Genomic DNA, 22,820 nt, shown 5'->3' with positions numbered 1-22,820 from the left:
TCATTTAGTCTGGGATAAAAGAAAAATGCTACACCTGTTACAGATTTTTTTATACCGGTTTTGTGAATAACTCCAAAAAATATCCTCCACGTTTAAATTAATTATTAAAAAAATTGCATGTCTTTGGTGTACAGATAAAAATTACCAAAGGCTAGTGATCTAATGGTTAGTGCATTAGACTCCACATCAAGTGTTCCATATTCCTGCCCTAACTGGGTGTGAACAACATTTCACACAAAAAATGAAAACTTTTTCTAGGGAAGTTCCTTTTTAGATGAAGACTTTTAAATTAGAAAAAGAAACATTCATTTTATGATATGGGCACTTAAAGTTTAGAGAAAGAGACAATTTAGATAGCAGGCATGTATTGACAGTCTGTAAACACCCTTTTAGATACAAAATAAAGACAGTATAATGGGGGTCAAAGAATTCATATGCCTTCTCTGTGAACTGTTAAATTTACACATACAGTACTGTGGAAACATTTGACATGTTGTTCAAAAAAACAAATTGAAACCATTTTATAATTACTAACAGCCCTTTTTGGTTTGCATAGTAAAAGTTGGAAAAGCTGACTTAGAAAGGTATGGTTGCCCTAAGTCCATATGGCTCTTGTAAGCAGACACTTCCCATAAGCCTTGCAGGTCTCTACAAAATAGCCTTTGTAACCAAAGAGTGTTTCAAGACTAACCTTCAAGTTTGCAAGTGCGACCATCTTTCTCATGATGTTGAATTAGTCGACAGTTTTTACATAAAAACTGTGACATCCATGAGGCAGCTTTGTCTCCACAATCCTGGACAGAGACCCTACAATTATAAGGCACACCTACACTCAGCTTACTGAATTAGAAGATAACATTAATTAGGGTTAGGATAAGGGTATAAATAATATTATGTACATTGTATTCATAGGCACCTCATCTTGAGTTAGTACTGACAAGGTTGTAGAAAGAAAATGCCTTATGACCACTACTACACTGTAGCTCTAAAGTGGTAGCGACTGTGCAAACCACTTTTTGACAGTAAAAAATAAGTAAATAAGAAAAACGAAAATAAAGCAAACCAATAACTATGCAACTCTACAAATTCTTCTTGAGTGGATTATTTTCCTTGATAGGAAACTCCATTTACATTTATAGCAGGACACAAGGTTTTTCCACTTCCCCCATTCGCCAAAAAAAATGAATTCCTGATCACAAGTTAGGTGGTTAGTAACAGTTTCCAGCACTCTCTAGCAGTTGTACTTCGCCAAATCAATCATTCCACACTTATCAAGGGATGTTAAAATATCACACAAATGTTAAGGAAGTTTTGGTCAACTTTGTATCAATACAATCTGTTCAAAACACCATTGATTTTAGCTTTAAGTGCTTACAATTCCAAAAGGACTTGGTGAAACTCGTATTTTAATATCAAGTTGTGCTAAGCATGTCAAGATGAAACTTTTTGCAAGGTCTGAAAAAATGGGTGTATACAAAACGAAGATCGAAGACCGAAGACCGAAGACCGAAAAACGAAGAGCTCATATAATTTTAGGCCTTTCAAACTCAAGGCAGTTATAATCATCGATAATCAGGCTTAAGTACTTTATCGGACGCTATCACACGCGAAACCGACTAGGTCTTCGTTTTGTAGTTTAGGCCGGGTCAAACTACAAAACGAAGACCCTCGCTCAAACGCTCTTTAAGACGTCAAAAGACGCAAATCCGACTAGGTCTTCGTTTTGTAGTTTAGGCCGGGTCAAACTACAAAACGAAGACCCTCGCTCAAACAGTTTCCTTGAAGAAAGCGTGACGAATAATGAAATTAAAGATTATTTTATTCTTATACTCCGATTGCCTATTGCCTTTTTTCAGTTGAATAACAGTATCAAAAATAATTTTTACAACAATTCAATCCAAGTATAGTCGATATTCATTGTATTTGAAACCCGAATGTCATTCCCTTTCCTTGTCCTGATATACAGGCGTATCCTTCCAAGTAGGGCATGGCCAAGAATTTTTTTTCCATAAAGGTTGTCAGATCAAAGCTCGAAGACTAGACCGAAAAATAGTATAGGTAGCCAAGAGCTGTGCTGCCGGAATAGCAAAGGGAAACTGACATGAGAAACGCGTATACATGTATATATTTATGTTGAGCAGACAATGTGGATTAAACGAAAGTAATGCTACAGAAAATGGCATCCTGTGGGGAACAACAAATTCTTCGGGTGCCAAAAATACAAACTTGTCTAGGTCAATATTCAGTGCCAGTGAATATCCAGACTACAATCCGGCTTGTCGTTAAGCTTTGATCTGATATTTTCGAGTGAGTTAATGCTTTAAGATTTACAACGTACATCGTATAATGCTAACGGAAACGAACTCAGGATAAAATATAATTCCATAGTTACGGTATTCTGCGATAGTAACAAATTGATTGCCGTAACAACGGCGTCTTTTATACTTTCGTTCATACAATAATCAATCAAAATGTGAACATTTTAATGCAAGTTTCCCACATTCTAATTCCAGCGTCTTCAAAAGTCTTGAAACCGTGAGTATAAAATATTGGTATGAGATGTTCAATTTAAATTTACTACCTTTATGATTAAAAACGTACATCTTATAATGCTAACCGAAACGAACTCATGATAAAATATAATTCCATAGTTACGGTATTCTACAATAGTAACAAAATGATTGCCGTAACAACGGCGTCTATAATGCTGTCGTTTATACAATAATCCACCAAAATGTGAACATTTAAATGCAACTTTCCCACATTCTAATTCTAGCGTTTTCAAAAGGCTCGAAAACTTGACGTGTAAAATGTTTGGTATGAGATGTTAAATTTAATTTTACTACTCGGTTAAAAAAGTTTTGACATATTGACTTACGCAAGACTTTGAAATATGAACATGAGCCACGAGAACCTCGAGATTATTTTCTTTTTGCTGCCGCATTGCAGCGGACTGTAGATTTTGCGATATTCCGAAAATGCGTCTTAAAAATTTCATTATAATATACCGTGTGTACTTTTTATGTTTTAACAATATCTATTTTTTAACTTTCAACGAGAACCTCCTAAGATGTCTGATGATCAACTAACTTAATTTCCTCCCGGGGAAATATTATGATAAAATGTGTGCTTTACAGTTTCATTTTACTTTTTAACTCCCGATCTACAGGGCGTATCATTCAACAACTGACGCAAGAAACAATTCATCCAGTGGTTAAAACACGATCTACCGAGTTACATTTTTGAAGACACTTTTGGCAACCAACTAACAGACACAAAAAGACAAGAAACAAATGCCCAGCCCTCATTTTAAGTTAATAATTTCGAGAAAGTTGCCAATTTTGAGGATCCTGATCCGAAAGTGCTTACAGTCGAGGAAACTGTTTTAGAAATCTCGGCGTCTGTCTGTTCACGCGTCATCCTTTCCCGATTTTTTTTTCCATCTTAACAAATGTGCATGATATTTTATTTAAACTAGAAGCATATGATCGATATTTTTTTGGGATTTGCACGACCCCCCCCCCCCCCCAATCAAAAATCTAATGGTCCACCCCTAACAGAAAACGCCTGATCGTGTGAGATCGAAATTTGGAAAAGAGTTTTGGGGTCTTAAAGAGCGTTTGAGCGAGGGTCTTCGTTTTGTAGTTTGACCCGGCCTAAACTACAAAACGAAGACCCAGTCGGTTTCGCGTCTTTTGGCGTCTTAAAGAGCGTTTGAGCGAGGGTCTTCGTTTTGTAGTTTGACCCGGCCTAAACTACAAAACGAAGACCCTGTCGGTTTCGCGTCTTTTGGCGTCTTAAAGAGCTTTTGAGCGAGGGTCTTCGTTTTGTAGTTTGACCCGGCCTAAACTACAAAACGAAGACCCAGTCGGTTTTGTGTCTTTTGGCGTCTTAAAGAGCGTTTGAGCGAGGGTCTTCGTTTTGTAGTTTGACCCGGCCTAAACTACAAAACGAAGACCCCGTCGGTTTTGCGTGTGATAGCGTCCGATAAAGTACTTAAGCCTGATTATCGATGATTATAACTGCCTTGAGTTTGAAAGGCCTAAAATTATATGAGCTCTTCGTTTTTCGGTCTTCGGTCTTCGATCTTCGGTCTTCGTTTTGTAGACACCCCTGAAAAAATTCTATAGTGGGGGATCAGGGCCACCTACAATTTTCCAAAATCTGAAATTTATGTTTTTAACTTGGAATATATTTATATTTTCCAAGTTGTAGTGGTGGGATGATCTCACTTCATCACTCCTTCACTGGGTCACTTCCTGTTAGACACTTGGAACCCTGGGGGGGAATCCCAAATGAGAAGGTCTGCAGGGATGTGGGCATTGCTTACGCTTCATTAGACCCCTAAAAGATACCACTTAAAACAGAATAGGTTCGATTACTAGCCACTGTTCAAGAACGGATCCCCTGCACACTTGCAGACCCGACTTGTGTACTTGAGAGATCAGCAGAAAACAAATGAGAGTGTTTCTTTTATTATTATTTCTTTGAGTACACCCTAAAGGATACTTTGACAGCTAAGAATGGTGACGTTTTGTCATCAACACCCTCAGTGAGACCAGAATCCTTGATTTGTACCTGAGACAACAAGCATTCCCAACCTTTCATGTAGCAACTAGCACTTTCTTTTCACATTTCTCCGTGACCCCAGGGAATTATGCAACCCACTCTGTAGTACTTAAGTGTTCCTCATTATGCATAGTTTTGTGTTTTCCTTTTTGCCAGTGCTTGCTAACACTGAAAGTTCGATCTGTTGGTTTCTAACGCATTTTCCTTAGCTGCTTCACTGTTGTGAGCCCTGAAGTACAAATTCTAGAATTCGAGTTGCCACAGTTTTGTAAGCTTATTTGCTCTGTTGTCAGTCATTTGTGTCGTTATATTTTGTGCTTAAACATTTTGTCTCGTTTATTCGTCAGTTGAATCACACTCTTGTGTTTGCGCCCAGTATGATTAAACTTGTGCATTCAAACTGTGATGTCTGTAGCACTTATTAGACCTACATTTCATATAGGAGTCCTCCTAGGTTTTGAACATCGCAATGTCCAAGGCTGTTTTACAGTCAACTGCATGGTGTCAAGTTAGTTATTCATTGGATTTCTGACACAAGTACTCAATATCTTACTGCAGAAATGATCTACATTTAATAGATTTTTGAGCAAACGTTTTTATATAGAGAACCTAATTATATAAATAGGTGTCCACTCATACAGATTTAACCATACTCGATTGCTGAAAACTGGAGATATTGAAAATCACAAAATTGATGAGCTGTATGAATTTTCAAATTATGATTCAAGCCAAGTTAAAAGTTTTGGACAATTAACAGACAAGAGAACTGTTTCGCTATTATTTATACATTATCGTAAAATAAATAATACAAAGATGAATACAGACATGGCAAAATGATTTGAACAAAATAAATGATAAATAGAAAAAAAAGACAACACAAGACTGGGGGTTCAACAGTCACTAATATCACCTTGGAAAGAGAAGGAAAAAAACAAAAAAAGAAAAAAAAAAACAGAAGTTATTACAACACAGGGTATTTTTTTTTTGGTGATCCATCCAAGCAGGAATCCCACTGAACAGGGCCTAACTTTGTTGAGCGGATGACACGTGGTGCTGTCCTTGTGGTGTTATGACTCTATGTTGGATAATTTTTTTTTATTTCTAAGATCTCTCAAAAGGAAACAAAGAAAGAAAAAAATCACTAATATCGCCTGGGAAAATAAAGAAGGGAAAAAATAGGAGTGAAAATGAGAATCCGAATATACCTGCTTTGCTGATCGGACAAGAGGCTGTACTTTCTGTATAATTGTCTCGGACGAGGATCACCAATAACTGCATGAATGTTTTCAATGGTGTTACTTCTCCTCGTGTATTCTTTTACCATTGCGTTTTGCCAGTGGGCTTCAACTTAAACTTAACCTACAGATTAAAACCTCAAGTCAGTGGCATCAAAATTGTCACTTTTTACAGACAATCCATTTTCCAAGTTGAGTGGCTCATGGCCACTTTAATTTTACTTTTATAATAATTATTATTATTTGTAGTGGTGGTTGTAACGAGAGCTCACTCTGAGATCACATACATCACATGTGACACATGATACAGTGATAAAGTGATCGTTTTGCAACGCTTGAATCAGACAGATCTTGTAGATGGTTCACGCACTTCAATAAAAGTGAGGCTTTGTCTGAAATAGGTCTCATGTTTATGGCTAAACAAAATATGATGTCAGAAGTGTAGCCTCAAAACAATGCCAACTGCACCACCTGAAGGTTCACCAAGCGTCGATGGTCCTGTTCCAGCGCCAACGCCAAGTTATGAAATTCAAAGCACCTTACCTGTCCCGTCATGATTGGACATGGCTGGAAACATTTCGGAAAATTGGAAGAAGTGGAAGCAAGTGTGGGATTCATTCGAAATCGTCTCACGTCTCAACCAGCAAGAAAATAAGCAAAGCATAGCTACTCTCATTACCTGCATGGGATCTGAGGCCCTCAGAGTCTACAGTGGTCTTCCATTCACAAATGAAGAAGACAAGCAAATAATGAGCAAAGTCCTGGAGTTGCTGGAGAGGCATTGCATAGGCCAAACAAACATCATTTACAAGCGATACTGCTTCAATAACAAAGAGCAAGAGAGTGGCGCTTAGAACTCTCGCAAAAACATGCAATTTTGGCCCACTCACTGACAAACTAATTCGTGATAGAATTGTCCGTGGGATTTGCAACACCAGAACCAGAAAGAAATTACTGCAAGAGCCGAAACTAGCCTCCAGAAGTGTATGGACGTGTGCAAAATCAGCTGAAACAACTGTATTGCAAACGGAAGTCATGAATGGAAAAGAGGAAGTCAACGCGCTCCACAGCAAAGGAAAAAAACATGGCAAAGATAAGAGCAGTCCCAATGTGGTTAATTGTAAGTAATGCGGCAGCAAACATGAGAGATCAAGATATAAATGCCCAGCATTCGGAAAAGAATGTGGGAAATGTGGCAAAACAAATCACTTCGCCAAGGTATGTAAACAGAAGCCTGGTGGGCGAAAACGCAGAAAAGAACGGATTCATTGCGTCCAAGACCCCAAAACTTCACAGGATTCAAGTGACTAGATTCAAGCAATTCGATTTCACTCGAAAATATGGAAGAACAAAGTGTCAATGACGTCAATAAGATCAACCCATTCTCTTCCAAGTTGACAGTGGGACAACTTGTAACATAATAAGCAAAAAGGATTTTGCGGACGAATGCTGGATTGCACATTTGAAGCAAGACCTCAGCATGTTCAATGGATCAAAAATGGAAACCAATAGAAGATGTTGCACTAATCTGGTTGACAAAGGTTGAAAAAGAATGTGAAGCACCGTTTGTGGTTGTCAACAAAGACTGCACCCCACTGTTAGGTTCTAAAACAGTGCAGGAAATGAAATTAATCGAATTAAATAAATTAACAGCTTTTCAAACAGCAACTTAGACAGGCCTAAAGGATACTAGATCAAATTCAATTCGAAAAGGAGGCCTGAGTGATAACATCTAAGCAAATGGATTTTTTATATTTTTGAGTTTTTGTTATTTCTGTAAGTTAAGTAACCTTCTGTTAATTAAGATTTGCATATATAAGCAGAGGGTGTTCAAGAATAAAAGTGGAAGATGAGAACCAAGCAGGCATTCCACTACAATAGAAATGCTCGAGATCTACCACCACTGAAAACAAACAGGTGATACAGTGCACATTCAGCCCACAAACAACCCCAAGGAGCCCTGGAAGAAAGCTACTGCTCAGGAGCAGGTTAATGTGTGATCTTACAAAGTCCTCACAGAGGATGGTTCTGCCCTCAGACAAAATAGAAGACATCTGAAAGCAACTCCAGAGTCTCACACACCAACAACTCAGATGTCCAAGCAAACAGAACTTCCCTCACCTCCTGAACCCACTAAACAGAAAACTAACACCAGTGATCCCTTGAGCTCAGAAGTACAACTGATTTAGCATCTCAAGCCTCCAGAGAAACTTGCAGTGGTCAAGTAACAAAGCCGCCAGCCTACCTGAAAGACTTTGTTGTTAGTCAGATATGAACATGGACGAGTTAAGAATAAGTCTAAGTCAATGACATTAGAGACAAAGACATTACCCGGACATGACTTGTTTGATTCTTTTAGATAATAACTATGACTTTCTTTCATTTGTTTTCTGATTGTTCTTGGCATTCCATTTTGTTTCTTATAAAAGGATGTAATGAGAGCTCCCTCTGAGATCATGTGCCCCACATGTGACACATGATGTAGTGATTAAGTCATTGTTTTGCAATGCTAGAATCATGGCACACGTAGTTCAATTAAAGCGCAGCTTTGTCCAAACAAAACAGTGGTGGTACTTAAAAGGGATCATTCTGCATCTGATCTTCTATAATTGATTTTTACCATAATTTATTGTTTGAATCCTCAGTAGTAATCCTAAAAGATCCTTCTGTAAATCACTGATGAAGACCTTGTTAATCCATTGACACCCGGAGAATTTTGGAGATTCTCAGCCTTGATATGACCAAATTAGCTCCAATCTACTCAAAAAGGCATTTGCAACACAACAGCATGCCTTTTTTGTTCCATTAGCATCATATCTTATGAGATTTTGCTCAGGCATGTGCAGAAATCAAGATTTGGAGAAAGTGACCTAGGTATTTCGGCCTTTCCTTTTTCTCCTTTTCTGATCTTTTTACTGTAATGACTGACCTTCTACTGGGCTTGCTTCCAGTTCAAAGAAAGCATCATCAGGTCGGGCAATTTTTACCATGAAGAAGCTAAGTGTAGTCGCAGGAAATTTTCCTCAGAGTTTTTCTCTAAAATTTCTGGGCATTTTGGTAGATAGTTCAGGCTCCACTGAGCCAATCACTCTGATCTGGGGATCTTGAGTATAAGTGACGCCAATTTTAGTTAAAGGTGATGACATCAGAAGTGGAACAAAGGCCAACGCTTGCCACAGGCAGTTATGGGCGGCACAGGAGTCAATGAAATAATGAAGATTTATTTCATCCCTTATTATTATGTTAGGCATGCTACACTGATGGATGGTACAATTTATCACTAGTGATAAACCCATGTATTAGTACATTACTATTAGCAAGATGTACATTCATACAAACTCACATAAACATATGGATTTAAGTAAAACAAAATACGCTGTTTGCTAACTGTTGTGAAAAATACCTATTTCCACAGACTTTGGTTTGACAAAAGCTTGTTTCTTTTTCCTGATATCCTGATGGCAAGCACAGCGGCAACACCAAACTAGGCATTCCTAATGAACAAAGCATTTATTACAAAAGATGAATAGTTATAAAATACAAATACAAGAACAAATGACAAGTTCTCTTTTCCTTTTCAGTGAACCATTAGTGGAGAAGATTGAAGCCTATTGAAGAATTGAAAGAAATTAAGCAGTGTCATAATTTCTACTTTATTCCAAATAATGACAAGCACTTAAAAGAAACATAGGCACGCAAGGCGTCCATGAGTTATTTTTTGTGAATTAAAAGGCTTTGGAAGTGGCAGCATTGTGATTAGGTTAATCCAACAAGTTTGGTTACGATACAAAGAATTTGTTCCACCTTAAGAAGTGTAATAGAGCGGTTTTCAATTGAGTGTCGTAAAACCAAAACCAAACCAATTACTTACCAATTAGACTACTTGGCCAATCTCAAACTGAAGTAAAACCAAAACCAAAACCAAAGTAATTGCCTAATTACTTTCGACACTCAATTGAAAACCGCTCTATCAAGCCTAGTTTTATCAAGGTTTGATTTTGACAATTTGAGCAGCAACTTTGTTTATAAGAACTTCAGTGGAGCTGTTCCCAGTGAGACAGGCAAATGTTATGCAGTCTGTAACAGTAGCTAACGGTAAAAGCAGATGGGTGGGTAATTTTTATGGACTTATTTCATGACATGAACTAATTTAACGCAGTAGCATGGTCTTATTCTGTTGCCAGCATTGATCAGATTGATTACAGTTTCTTCAGTTTTGGCATTCCAATAAACCATTTCAAATTAATATTGATTGTACATTTAAAAGCCATCCAAAACGAGAAGACACTTTTGAAGGAGTAAGATGCCATGAAATCTGCAGAGTTTGGGAAGTTTTCTTGTCAAATAACCCTTCCTAAATCCTGAGAGCCTTTTTGGTGATGAAAAAAAGAGTTACAGAAAAAGTAACTTAATGAGAGACATAAAATTTACCTCTGTTAAGGTAACAGTATACCTTCAGGTGGGCAATTTTCTTCAAACAAATAATTTGGATTTTTGGGGCAAAGTAGTGGTCAACGAATAATCTTTAATTTGTGAGCCGAAAACTCAGAGCGTGTTTAATAATCAGCCTTGACAGCCGGGGATGAGTTAAAATACTTACAAATTTTAAATGCTGTCTAATTTGATTTGAAATACATCAGAAGAAGTAGTTAATTGTACATCAGCCCTATCTATATATCAACAATTACCGTTGACAAGTCCTGCTATAGCGAAATCCCATATCCGCAAGTAAATAATATTTTGTCTGAAATGTGTTGCAATTTGTTCTCAATGTTATCAACACAATTCATCATTAATTCACATATTTTTGGGTATTACAGTTGCTAATGAAAGCAGTTCCACGATAAAAAATGAAGCTGTAATCTTACTGCATGCTTTGTCAAGTAACAATGCCAGTAAACACGACGCATGCAATACAAGAAACACACTTGCAGAGTCAATTTTCCTTCTGCTGGTTTGCGCATGTTTAAGTTGTCTATAGTTTTTTCTTCTATCCAAAATTTATTACATATGCTTAGCTTTCCAACAATACAAATTACAATTCTCACAAAAAATCTTAGGTACTGATAAGGAATGTCGTCAATTTCACATTTCATGTCAAAGACGCCGATTTCACTTCACATCTTACATGTTAAGTCACTATGTATTTCACAAGAGTCCACGTAGTCCGTAATTAAGTGTAAAGAAACCTAGGCAAACATGTACGAGCACGAGCAAAAAGTATCCAAATCTTATAAGTAAAAACACAGACTTGTGAGGTGGAAAGCATCCGCCCAATTTAAACACACCATTGAAAACTCGTCAGTTACTGTGATACCAGAACTCCCTCCACATTGAACCGCCAGTAACATAAAAATGAAGACAAATCAGATCAAAAGCACTAAACTAGGGATTTATTTAAGTCACCAGTTCAATTCTGAGAGCAATTTACAATTAGAAATAAACCCCCTCTTCCCCTAACTCTGACTAACTGCGTTCATTGCAAAATGTACCTTCCATCTTGGTGACCTACTGTTCTCAGCAAAAAACACATTCTCTTTGCGTCAGTATGGTTGCACATCTCTCACAAGTACACCACAGAGCATTTTCCAACCGATCGTTCAATTCAACTTGATTATTATCTCCCACAGAATCACTAGCATGTTCTCGCTTCAGGAGCAGCCATACTGAAGCTCAAAAGAACAAAGACACTCTCAGACGGAATGACATCATGGATATGCAATTAGATCTTTGAAGTGAAATGTTCTCTGCCAAATATTGTTTAAGTGGACCTATTAACTGAATTTAGTCAATTGGTGAGGTTTCTTAAAAAACAAGTTCGCATTTAGCGACCATAGTTTCACGTGCCTTGCAGCCACAAGATGGTAGGATTCGATGTCCCGTGGACAGAAATCTTGAAATTTTTTTAACTTCCCACATTGATTTTTTTGTTCATTTTTGGACAATGTGCAGATCATTGTAAATAAAATCTGTTTCTGGAAAGAAAAGTAGGGATCACCGAGCGTCCAAGATTGTTAAATCCAGGCAAACCTATAGCAATGGCCATCTACCTTATCATTGTTCATTTTATTACTTAGCGTGTGCTCTCATGCATGACGTGGCGTGTGAATTTGCGTGCCCAGTAAGGATGCTCAGCCACAATTAGTGCAAACATCCTTAAAAAGAAATATTCCGCAAAAGTATATAGCAAGGTATTGCATAATCTTAATCGTGCAATCTGTTTTAACAACATACCATCCAATTTTCTGACTGACAATTTGATTGGTTCTTTAATAAAACTCTAAAAATAAATGAGCTTGCTACACTTGCTTGAAACAAAAACATTTAAGACTCAGTGGTCTAATATTCGTAAGTTCAAAACTTTTGTACCACTCTGAGACTTCTCAGAGTTTAAGATTAGACAGTGTAGAAACTAAAAAAAATTGTAAACAAAGCGGTAACAAATAAGCTTACATTATGACCGCTTGCAAAAAGCATTATTTAGCTTCAATTCATCATAAACAAAAACTTCAACTGCAAGACTTAGCACAATTTAACATTGAACATCGGAGAAACTGAGGAAAATACATGCAAATTATATTTATATACATAAAGTGGTAAAAAATGTACTTTGATTGCTATCGACAGAAAAGTGCCCACTTACTCTTCATCCAAAACTTAGCTTCCAAAACACGAAAACAGGGCTTGTTCATTCTGCCTTAAGGTGACATTTTTACTGATTTCAAGATTTCTGTTCATATTTCCACAGTATAAAACCCATATTTGAAAACACCTTTCCTCCAAAAAAATATTGGATCATAGTTTCAGTTCCCTTGATCATAATCCACCATAAAACAATGCAAAACGAGTCAGTGAGAATGCAGAGAAACCTTTGATTTGTCAGTATCACCATACACGGACTGTTGGAAGCACCACTTTGCAAAAATGAGCCAGCACTGGCTAGTTGCACCTCAAGGTAATGTTTTTGCTGGTTTCAGTGATTTCTGTCGTTATTTCCACAGTATAAATCCTCATTCGAAAACACCTTTTCTCCAAAAAATTACATAACTTCATATTTTCAATTCCTGTCATCACAATCCCCTGTGAAACAACGCCAAATGATAATAGTTTCTCCACCACTTTGCCAAAGCAGGGTTACGCTGGCATCAGCAAGTATCAGCATATCAGAACTGTTGCAAGCGGCAATTGGATTGGTTGTTCATAGAAGCTTCAATCTGTTTGGTCTGAGACACATGCATCGCCCGTCCACTCAAAACCCATTCAATACATACCCCTGACATGCTGACTAAGACGTATTTTTTTTAACAAAAAAAAAAAAAAAACTCAAAAATGTGTGGCCCTTGGGACAAAAGAGGAGTGTATTACACTAACAATGCTAGAATACATGCATCCTGCATGTTGTGTTCTACTACAAGGAAAAACACACATTCCTGTATGATCCTGTTTGTAAATGTACCTTGCACCAGTACATAGTCAACATTGATGTAGACTGTTACTTCTGCGCATGTGTTAGGAGAAATTTGCTTTGTTCTAGGAAGAATAGTACCACACAGATGGAAAGGGTTTTTGGAAACAAATATATACCTTTGTAATCAATAACAAAGAAGTAACATAACTACCGGAACCTCTGGGCGCTTTCCATTTAACCGAAAATTCTTAAATTTTCGAAACGGGGACAAAAAGTAAGGAAATTTTGTGGGGAAAGTTCCAGAATATCCGGAAATTGTGCAATTTCCAAAAAGCAAACCATTCAGCCGAAAACTCCAGAAATTCCAGAATGAAAATCAATTAGAATGGAAATTTCCCAGAAATATTTTCGAATATTTGGGTATACCTCACGAGGTTGTCCTCTTTTTCGGAAATTATGTAAATTCGCAATTTTCTCTTCAGCGCTTGTTCTTTTGACTGCTATCACTACGATCATCCCAGATAAAGATGACGGCGACATGTACTCGAAAATGGATCAGTAGATTGTATTTTACTTGCCACTTGTCTGTTGATAAATACCAATAAAAATAATGCCTCCGTGGTGTACGTGTTTGTTTTGCATAGGTTGGCTAAGAAATGTACACAGACTTATAACGCATGCAAAGTTATTCATTAAACCCTTTGTTTTGCAACGTTTTCGCTGCCGTTGTGGTTTGTTTAAGGTCCCTGCCGCTATGGGCCTTAAAATGTCACCATGTCAACTTATCAGAGTTGTGTGCTTCTATATTTGCAATTAAAACCTTGAAGTTATTGAAACATTTGAAGCAAACAAAAGTGTGAGTTATCGCTTTCCACTCTATGCAGTCAACCAGAAAATTCTGCTCCATTTGCAACAGAAAATTTCTGGAAATTCACACGGGAATTTTTGGGTGAATGGAAAGCGCCCTCTGTTTAATGTTTGTTAATAACAAAATATATAGTTAAAAATTCTATAACCTGGTGCTGTGATTGAAAGAATTTTACTGAAAAGATCCACTGAGGGTTTTATTAGACACAAGCGTGGTTCTCTCTTCTGAGTCAAGCATACTCCAAGATCAGTTACAATCATCCACTGACGATCATAAAGAAATCCTCTGTGACCAACCTCCCACTCATTAACCTGAAACATAATGAAGCAATCCATGGTTACTGACTTGACCATCCCTCTCACAGGTGGCAGACGCAGAGATCAGAGAACATTCCTGTCTCACTATATAGAACTTCCTAAATAAAAACGTAAAAAACTGTAATTTTGATCCTATAACAGACTCTTGTAAAGGCAAGCCAAAAATGCTAAAAGGTTATTGGCTTTTCAGGTCTGGGGTCACATAATAGATCCTTTTTAATGAATGGCTGCCAATTTAAAATTCCTTTCTCTGCAATTAAATTAGCTTCACTAACCTCGTTTGAGAGTATTAATTCTTTTGAATTAAAAACATTACTAGTGAGACAATCTCAGATAGTGCAGAGTGTAATTTACGGTTCTGATACAGTAGTCACACAGGTCCTCCTCCCTGCCATTCTCTCCCTTGGTAGTCAACTAAGCCTTTTCCACTTTGCAGAATGTGAGCAGACAAAAACTTGATGAGATATAATATTAGCAGTGTGTGCTTCATGTTTGTACTTTATTTCAAGGCCCAAAAATAACTAGTAGATTACAATTACCATTTATCAAGACAGTTTTAAATTTTATTGTGGTGTTTTACATTGAGTTTCATTCGTTTTAAATTCAACAATACGTAGAATTAGCAAATGTAACAATTTTACTTTTCAATCCAACGTTTACAACTTGATAATTTTGTTTTCCTCGCCAAGGTGCATGTATGCAACATGATACCCTTGTTTCCTCAAAAGATCTGTATTATTTTTAACTCCCTGCTGGAGATAAATCAAATAAAGTTAATTACCTGGTAAAAAATCAAACAGGAGTGATTTTATGTTATTCAAAATGCAAATTTTCATTTCACTGATAAACAAGAACTAATCTAATTATCAAATAGTCACATTGAGTCACAGAATAGTGCATTCTTATTCTGTTGCCACCTTTAGTCCTAACAATAAAACTATGTCAAACTAATACACGCTATTGATTAATACAACTGAAGAGCGTTTCAACAAGAAGTATTGAAGGTAGAGATCATTACTTGACCGAAATTATATCCTACATCAGTGACTGATGGAAATTAATTGGCAGTTTCAGAGTCTGCAGCAATAATTGCAAAGTTTCTTTTGCCACAAATTTACTAGTTTTACATATAACTAATGCGGGAAAGTTTCCGCTGAATATGAACTTTTGGCTTTCTCTAATGGAAGAGGAAACAAACAAGCTGCTAAGGAAAAGCAATATGTTTCCATTCTTTATTTGAACCCTGGCAAACACACAAGAGTTACAAAACAGCAGATAAAATTTCTTGAAACAAGCCAGGGGTGATTCTAGAAGATACGTAGTCACCGTAGCATTCTTTCCCCTAAAAAAGGGAGCACTGATGTTACCCGAAATATATCTGCTATCCCCGGTCAAGACAAGAGTGTGGTATCACTCAAAAAATTTAAAAAAACGAGTGGATCTGAACTTGAGAATGGAGTTTACCACATTAACAACACTAGAACGCATGCGTCTTACATGTTGTGTTCTACCACAAGGAAAAGAACTCAATGTTTGTGTGTAATTCAGTATGAAATGTATCTTTCCCCTAAATTATATATAGTCAATACTGACGCTAACTAATCTGTGCATGTGTTTTCACCACAAGGATAGCAAGAGATTTGCGAAAACATATATGTAGTTTTGTCGTGTTTTCAATGACAGCAATGTAAATATAACACATTTCAGGTAGTGCACACGGGTACCTACCCCACCTGGGCCCCCTTTCTGCAAGGCTAATCGCTTAATTGAAATTAATTAATCAAACGAATATTAAAGTTTACACCTTATTGTGTTATTTGAGTTAGTGACTTAGCAAACAGCAGTCCCCTAAACCATCCCAATAGTGCACTCTGCACTAAAAATTAGATTACCGGTAGTAAGGTTACCTTTTATGTTATAAAAGTATTTCTAATTGGCAGCCATTTATGAAAGGGCCTATACCTCCTGCTAGCCTTAGGTATCAGTATACTTCAGTTGACCCATATGTTCCATTTCCTTGAAGACATTAAAAATGTGAGTTTGGGCCAGGTCAGACTAGAGCAAATTTTGTTCAATATTAAGCAAAATTAAATACAATAGCATCAACCTGCCGGCTAAACTACAGGCCGGTACCAAATCCCATTAGTGAAAGGAAACATCTACCCATGTTCTGTCTCCCCTGATTACACAAACCCCATCCCCAACATGGTGATGTGGTCTGTCAAGGGTATGGGGCCCTGGTGAAGGTGGAAGGAACAAACCCCAAATCAGTGGATTTTCTTAAGGTTACAAAAATGTTCAATGGTTGCTACCACCACCACCACCATGCCAGCACAGGTAGAGCAGGAGGAGGTAGATTTTGTTCAATCACTAGATCATGTCCGAAGGAAGTAACACTAGGGCTAGGTGAGAGGATCAGTCATACATGTAGTGTGCCAGAATTAGGTGGCGCAGAAGCATCCAGAAAGGTATGAGGGAGATCAACATGAGTTCATGCAAGGCCAAAAGAGTGGCTCAAGACTGTCAGAAATGGAAGCAGTAGTAGACACCCTGTGCCCCCCATAGGACAAAGTGGATTAGATGAGGATGATGAGGATTCCCTAGCATTGTGTGACAGAAATAGGGCCAGACCTAAGTTATTTCAAGCATTATCACATACGGGGCAAAATTACCGAATGCTGATTGGCTTGGACAGAGGGCATTTTTGCTTAATCACAAGGGCACTTCTGGTAATCAAGAGGGCATGATTACTTGATGATTGGCTAAGCATGCCTGCATTAAATTGGTTTCCCACTTCAAACGGATTTTGAAAAGGAATTTCAGAAATGCAAGACTTCTGAGTTTGATCTAAACACGGTTATTTCATCTTTAATCAAAACTATAACAAAATTCTCAAACGTGATTGGCTATCAGCAGCCCAATTTGAGCATTAATTGGACAGTGTACACGTCATGCTTGTAACTGGACAGTACGCGTCATTTTGCGCACGCTGTTGCAGTGCACTTTGTTGAGTAAACTGCTGTTTTTTAGCATTCATAACGACGTTTAATCGTTCAGCAATCAATTGATGGTTTGTTCGTTTCTCGAATTTTGTCATAGTTTTGATTAATTGGTAACAGGACATCGTGTCGTCCAATTCGGTCTGTAATCATACTTGTGATTAACAAATCGGACTCCCGCTTCGCGGTCATCCGATTTTGTTAATCACTTGTATGATTACAGACTGAATTGGACTCCACTCAGTCCTCTTATCATTATAACTTGAAAGAAAATCGACATGCGGCCAAGCACAGTCTTTTGGTGGAAAAGCAAAAGGATTTTCCCATCCAAAAATGTACTGATTCGCAGCCTGAAAAAAATTGAGTGGGGACAGCTGGTGTCTCACGAAGCACAGAGTTACAGAACTTTATGGCTGCCAAATTGAAAGTTAATTTATTTGTTTTGCTCCAGGTTGCCTTATTAGTATCACTGGTCACCTTATCAATGTAAAAAACAGCGGCAAGACCTTGAAAGTTTTCCTTTGACAGAATTTTGCCCTTTATGTGATACACAAGTAATCCCAAGAGCCCTCGGGCAATTATGGATTAATTTCACTTGTATTTTCAAAGTTTTCCAAATTGCCCCTCCTCGCTTCGAGACTTGGGTAATTTTGTGAAACTTTGAAAATACGGGTGAAATTAATCCTTAATCCTTAATCCTTGGGCGCATGCGATTACATATACAAATGAAACCCTGACGCATTGTTGACTTTTCTTCTGACATATGCCTTGCACAATCGTCTTTTGGAAAGTCCCTGATACATTGCATATGTAATTTCTACAATCATTAGGTATTGTTTGTTAAAATGTTACTAGAAAAAATAGTGAAATCACACGTTGAACAATCCCATGCTAAAAATTGATCATATTTTGAGTTTGTGATCCAGGGGAAAAAATTCTCTTTTCTTTTATGGTTAATTGAAGGGGTGAGTGCAAAACCATGCTAAGTGACCATTTGGGTGAAAAAAAATTTTCGTGAAAGGGCTTGAATTTTTGCATGTGGCCTTCAATGTAATAGAAAAACATGGTCCTGTATTTTTCCCGCTGGTTTTTGCTTCATTTATAAAGATGCCACTAGGAAAACTGAGTGGTTTTTTCGCATACGCAATATCTCGAAAACGAAACAAAGCTTAGCGAAAAAACTACAGGACATTGCTAAACATACCTAAACAAAACTGCATGCGAAATTTGGAGTGTTTTCGACAAAGTTCACTTTTCATTAAAATACCTAACGCCCTTTTCCCGCCAAGGCCTTCAAATAAACGAAGCCGGACCTTTGTTATGATAAACAGAGCCGATCCTTTGTTATAATAACCAAGCCAAGCCTTTGTTATAAGTCGAAGTCTCGCCTCGGTTTATCATAACAAAGGATTGGCCTGCCGCAACCGCAAGGACTGTGATTACACTTAGAAAGCAGCAAAATGTCAATTTCATGCAACCTATAAGCTCAAAAATGTTGATTTCAGGTCTAAATAAGTTTATATGTTGATTTCACGTTAATGCATGACGGCAAGGAGGTTGATTTCACTTAGAAACCAGCAAAATGTCAATTTCACACAGCGTATGAGCTCAATGATGTTGATTTCAGGTCTACATAGGTTTATATGTTGATTTCACATTAATGTATGACAGCAGCACTTAGAAACCAGCAAATTGTCAATTTCATGCAGCGTATAAGCTCAATGATGTTGAGTTCACGTGAAAATGCTCTATAAATAGGGCTGATTTCAGGTCTAAACAGGTTAAAATGTTGTTTTCACGTTAACGCGTGACAGCGAGGAGGTTGTTTTCACTTAGAAATCAGAAAAATGTCAATTTCACGCGGCGCATAAGCTCAATTATGTTGATTTCAGGTCTAAATAGGTTAAAATGTTGATTTCACATTAACAAGTGACGGCAAGGATCTTGGCTTCACTTAGAAACCAGCAAAATGTCAATTTCACGCAGCGCATAAGCTCAATAATGTTGATTTCAGGTCTAAATAGGTTAAAATGTTGATTTCACGTTAACATGTGACGGCAAGGAGGTTGGTTTCACTTAGAAACCAGCAAAATGTCAATTTCATGCAGCACATAAGCTCAATGATGTTGATTTCAGGTCTAAATAGGTTAAAATGTTGATTTCACGTTAACACTTGACAGCAAGGATGTTGGTTTCACTTAGAAACCGGGTGTCTACAAAACGAAGACCTAAGACCTAAGACCCAAAAACGAAGACTTGTTTTTTCACAGGCCTATCAAACCACAGACAGTCAAACCAGGTCAACGCTTTTCTTCAGACAACTGACGCGAAATTAATGGGGTCTTCGTTTTGTAGATAAGGCCAGCTCGAACTACAAAACGAAGACCCTCGTTAAATCGCTTTGTTCGTTGTCAGCTGACGTGGAATCAATGGGGTCTTCACTTTGAAGATAAGGCCGGCTTGAACTACAAAACGAAGACCCTTGCTTAAATGCTTTGTTCGTTGTCAGCTGATGTGGAATCAATAGGGTCTTTGTTTTGTAGATAAGACTAGCTTGAACTACAAAACGAAGACCCTCGCTTAAATGCTTTCTTTGTGTCATCTGACGTGGAGTCAGTGGGGTCTTTGTTTGGTAGATAAGACCGGCTTGAACTACAAAACGAAGACCCTTGCTTAAATGCTTTGTTTGTTGTCAGCTGACACGAAATCAATTGATTGGGTCTTCGTTTTGTAGATAAGGCCAGTTCGAACTACAAAACGAAGACCCTCTCTTAAATGCTTTCTCCTTTGTCAGCTGACACGAAATCGATGGGGCCTTCGTTTTGTAGATAAGACCGGCTTAAACTACAAAACGAAGACCCTCGCGTAAATGCTTTGTTCATTGTCAGCTGACTCGAAATGGGTTCTTGTATAATGTCGACAGTTTTTATCGGCTAATCCCCTGCACTTGTGACAAATCAGCCAATAAAAGTTTAGAATTTTCGATCCTTCTATTGAGTATAAAAGCTGAAAAAACCACGCCATTAACTGAGTGATACCGAGCATTGGCCTCTATTGCTCTCCTTATCGGCAACTGACGAGAACCAGAAGGATCAAAACCGCGGTATTGCCTGAGTTTTTACGGCCATGAGCCTGCTAACATCAGAGGGTCTATTAGCTGACCATGCTCAAACAAGCAATGACTGTTATATGAATGAAAACAACAGAGCAACAAAGATGAATGTGAACCACCAGGCTGTCAAAACGAACCAGGCAGAAAAATCTGACAGTGAATCAACTGATGGAGAAGAAATTACCCGCACTGATGAACGCGAAGCCATACGAGAAAACCGCCACCGCAAACGTAAACGCGATCAGCCCGACGAACTGGAACTAAAATCTCTGAAGAAACACCCAGAAAGAAAGACTTGCCCAAAGTCGCTACAATACCAAGCCAGAGCCCGCATAAGAGCGGATGATGACTTCGAGAGACATTAAACGTCTTCGCTCAAAAGCTGAGCAAGACTATTTACAAGCGCTGATAAGGTTTCACAATCGAAACATCGAAGGCCTCCGCATAGCCATAAAACAAGGAAAACGAGTTCAGGCCAACAAAAAACAAAAGAGCATTGTGACCAAAAAAACAGCTTTCATGCGCTTGGCACCCAAAGAAACTGTAAACAAAACCAATGTATCGAAAAGGATCGATGAACTTAGAGCCGAAATCATGTCATTGTCAACATTATTAGATGACAACAATAAACAGAAGAGAGATTATACCTGTCTACTCTCTGACTCTTGTATTATAAAACGGGGACATGGGAAGAAAAAGCCATCCCAAATACGAAACAAAAAGTGAAAATAACGCAGAAAAAAGGATCAAACCGATCATTTACATGCACAAACAGAGGCAAACAAAAAACACATAAAGAACCTCTCGAACATAGACCTCACAAACAACCAAACTAACTTGTTAGCTAAGGGTCTCAAATTTATCCCCACACCAAAAGAAAATGAAAAACAAATAAGGCACCATCTTTTGAAGGACTTCGACCATTTCAATAGAAGAATGCGCTTACAATACATTTTCCATGGGGAAGACAATGAACCGCATCCTTTCCACGTTAAATCAAACTGGATTCTACCGGTTCAACAATCAGTGGCTCTTGAAAGTTACTTAGAAGAGGTCAAAGTTTAACTTGCTGAAGTACAACTTACAAAACCTAAGGACAATCTGCCTAACACAGAACGAAAGGCGTTGAAAACGCTACAAGAAGATCCCAACATCAATCTTAAAAAGGCAGACAAGGGAATGCAAATGGCTGTCCTGAACACTGAAGATAAAATTCTCGAAGGACAAATCCAGTTAGACAACCTTGAACACTACAAACCCCTTGAACGTCCTATGGTTGTAGAGACATCCACAGAAACGTAAACAAGACACGCAAATCTTGCCTTTTGTCACACAATATCGCCCATCAGTGTCTAACTTAAAGCAAATACTTATGCAGAACTGGCATTTAATTCAACAACAACCATTGCTTAGAAAAATATTCAAAGATCCCCCTATTGTCTCGTACAAAAGGGACAGATCCCTAAAGGATATACTCGTTAGAGCGAAGCTCTAACCGGCTATTACACGTGGATGGGAGTTCTGCAGGCCTGTCACCCCATTGTTATCACTGCTAAAATTAACATTCTTCATCAACAATCAGGGTTCTATGGACAATTTTAAGAGGTCTCCTGTATTCTCTCTGTTTGTATGTTTTTCTCCAATTGCAAATAAAACACTATTTGATTTTCTTTATTTTAAAGAGGGTCTTCCTTTTGAAACTGGGGGCGGCAATGGTTTTGCGTCCATATCGTAGGTGTGCAAGTTAACATTATTTTATTCTATTTTTTATTGTTTTCAAATTACTGTTAAGAAGTGGGGTCTACAGGGGATTAGCCAATAAAAGCTGTCGACATCATACAAGAACCCATTTCGCGTCAGCTGACAACGAACAAAGCATTTCAGTTCGAGCTGGCCTTATCTACAAAATGAAGACCCCATTAATTGATTTCGTGTTAGCTGACAACGAACAAAGCATTTACGCGAGGGTCTTCGTTTTGTAGTTCGAGCCGGTCTTATCTACAAAACGAAGACCCATTGATTTCGTGTCAGCTGACAAAGAAGAAAGCATTTATGCGAGGGTCTTTGTTTTGTAGTTCGAGCTGGCCTTATCTACAAAACGAAGAGCCCATTAATTGATTTCGTGTCAGCTGACAACGAACAAAGCATTTCAGTTCGAGCTGGCCTTATCTACAAAACGAAGACCCCATTAATTGATTTCATGTGAGCTGACAACGAACAAACCATTTAAGCGAGGGTCTTCGTTTTGTAGTTCAAGCCGGTCTTATCTACAAAACAAAGACTCCATTGATTCCACGTCAGCTGACAACGAA

At 37.9% G+C, this 22,820-nt stretch overlaps 1 protein-coding gene across 2 annotated transcripts in view; it reads right to left on the bottom strand.

Moving 5' to 3' along the window:
- Positions 1–22,820, bottom strand: part of LOC110050841 (molybdenum cofactor sulfurase-like) — a 111,519-nt gene that overhangs the window by 37,184 nt on the left and 51,515 nt on the right. For both annotated transcript variants that reach the window (XR_016206054.1, XM_089284951.1), the window contains exons 5-7: positions 14,229–14,391; positions 9,208–9,298; positions 692–807 (exon numbers count right to left, since the gene is read on the bottom strand). Coding sequence is in view for 1 of the 2 variants with exons in the window: in XM_089284951.1 (XP_089141077.1) it covers positions 692–807; positions 9,208–9,298; positions 14,229–14,391 (370 nt within the window). In the remaining variant the exon portion in view is untranslated. The remainder of the gene's footprint in view (positions 1–691; positions 808–9,207; positions 9,299–14,228; positions 14,392–22,820) is intronic.

This window comes from Orbicella faveolata, unplaced genomic scaffold (assembly GCF_042242905.1).
Source record: "Orbicella faveolata isolate gen_17 unplaced genomic scaffold, um_ofav_v1 contig_13, whole genome shotgun sequence".
NCBI classification, from domain to species: domain Eukaryota; kingdom Metazoa; phylum Cnidaria; class Anthozoa; order Scleractinia; family Merulinidae; genus Orbicella; species Orbicella faveolata.
The sequence above is the reverse complement of the archived record's forward strand: the minus strand, read 5'-3'. Positions and strand labels throughout refer to the sequence as shown.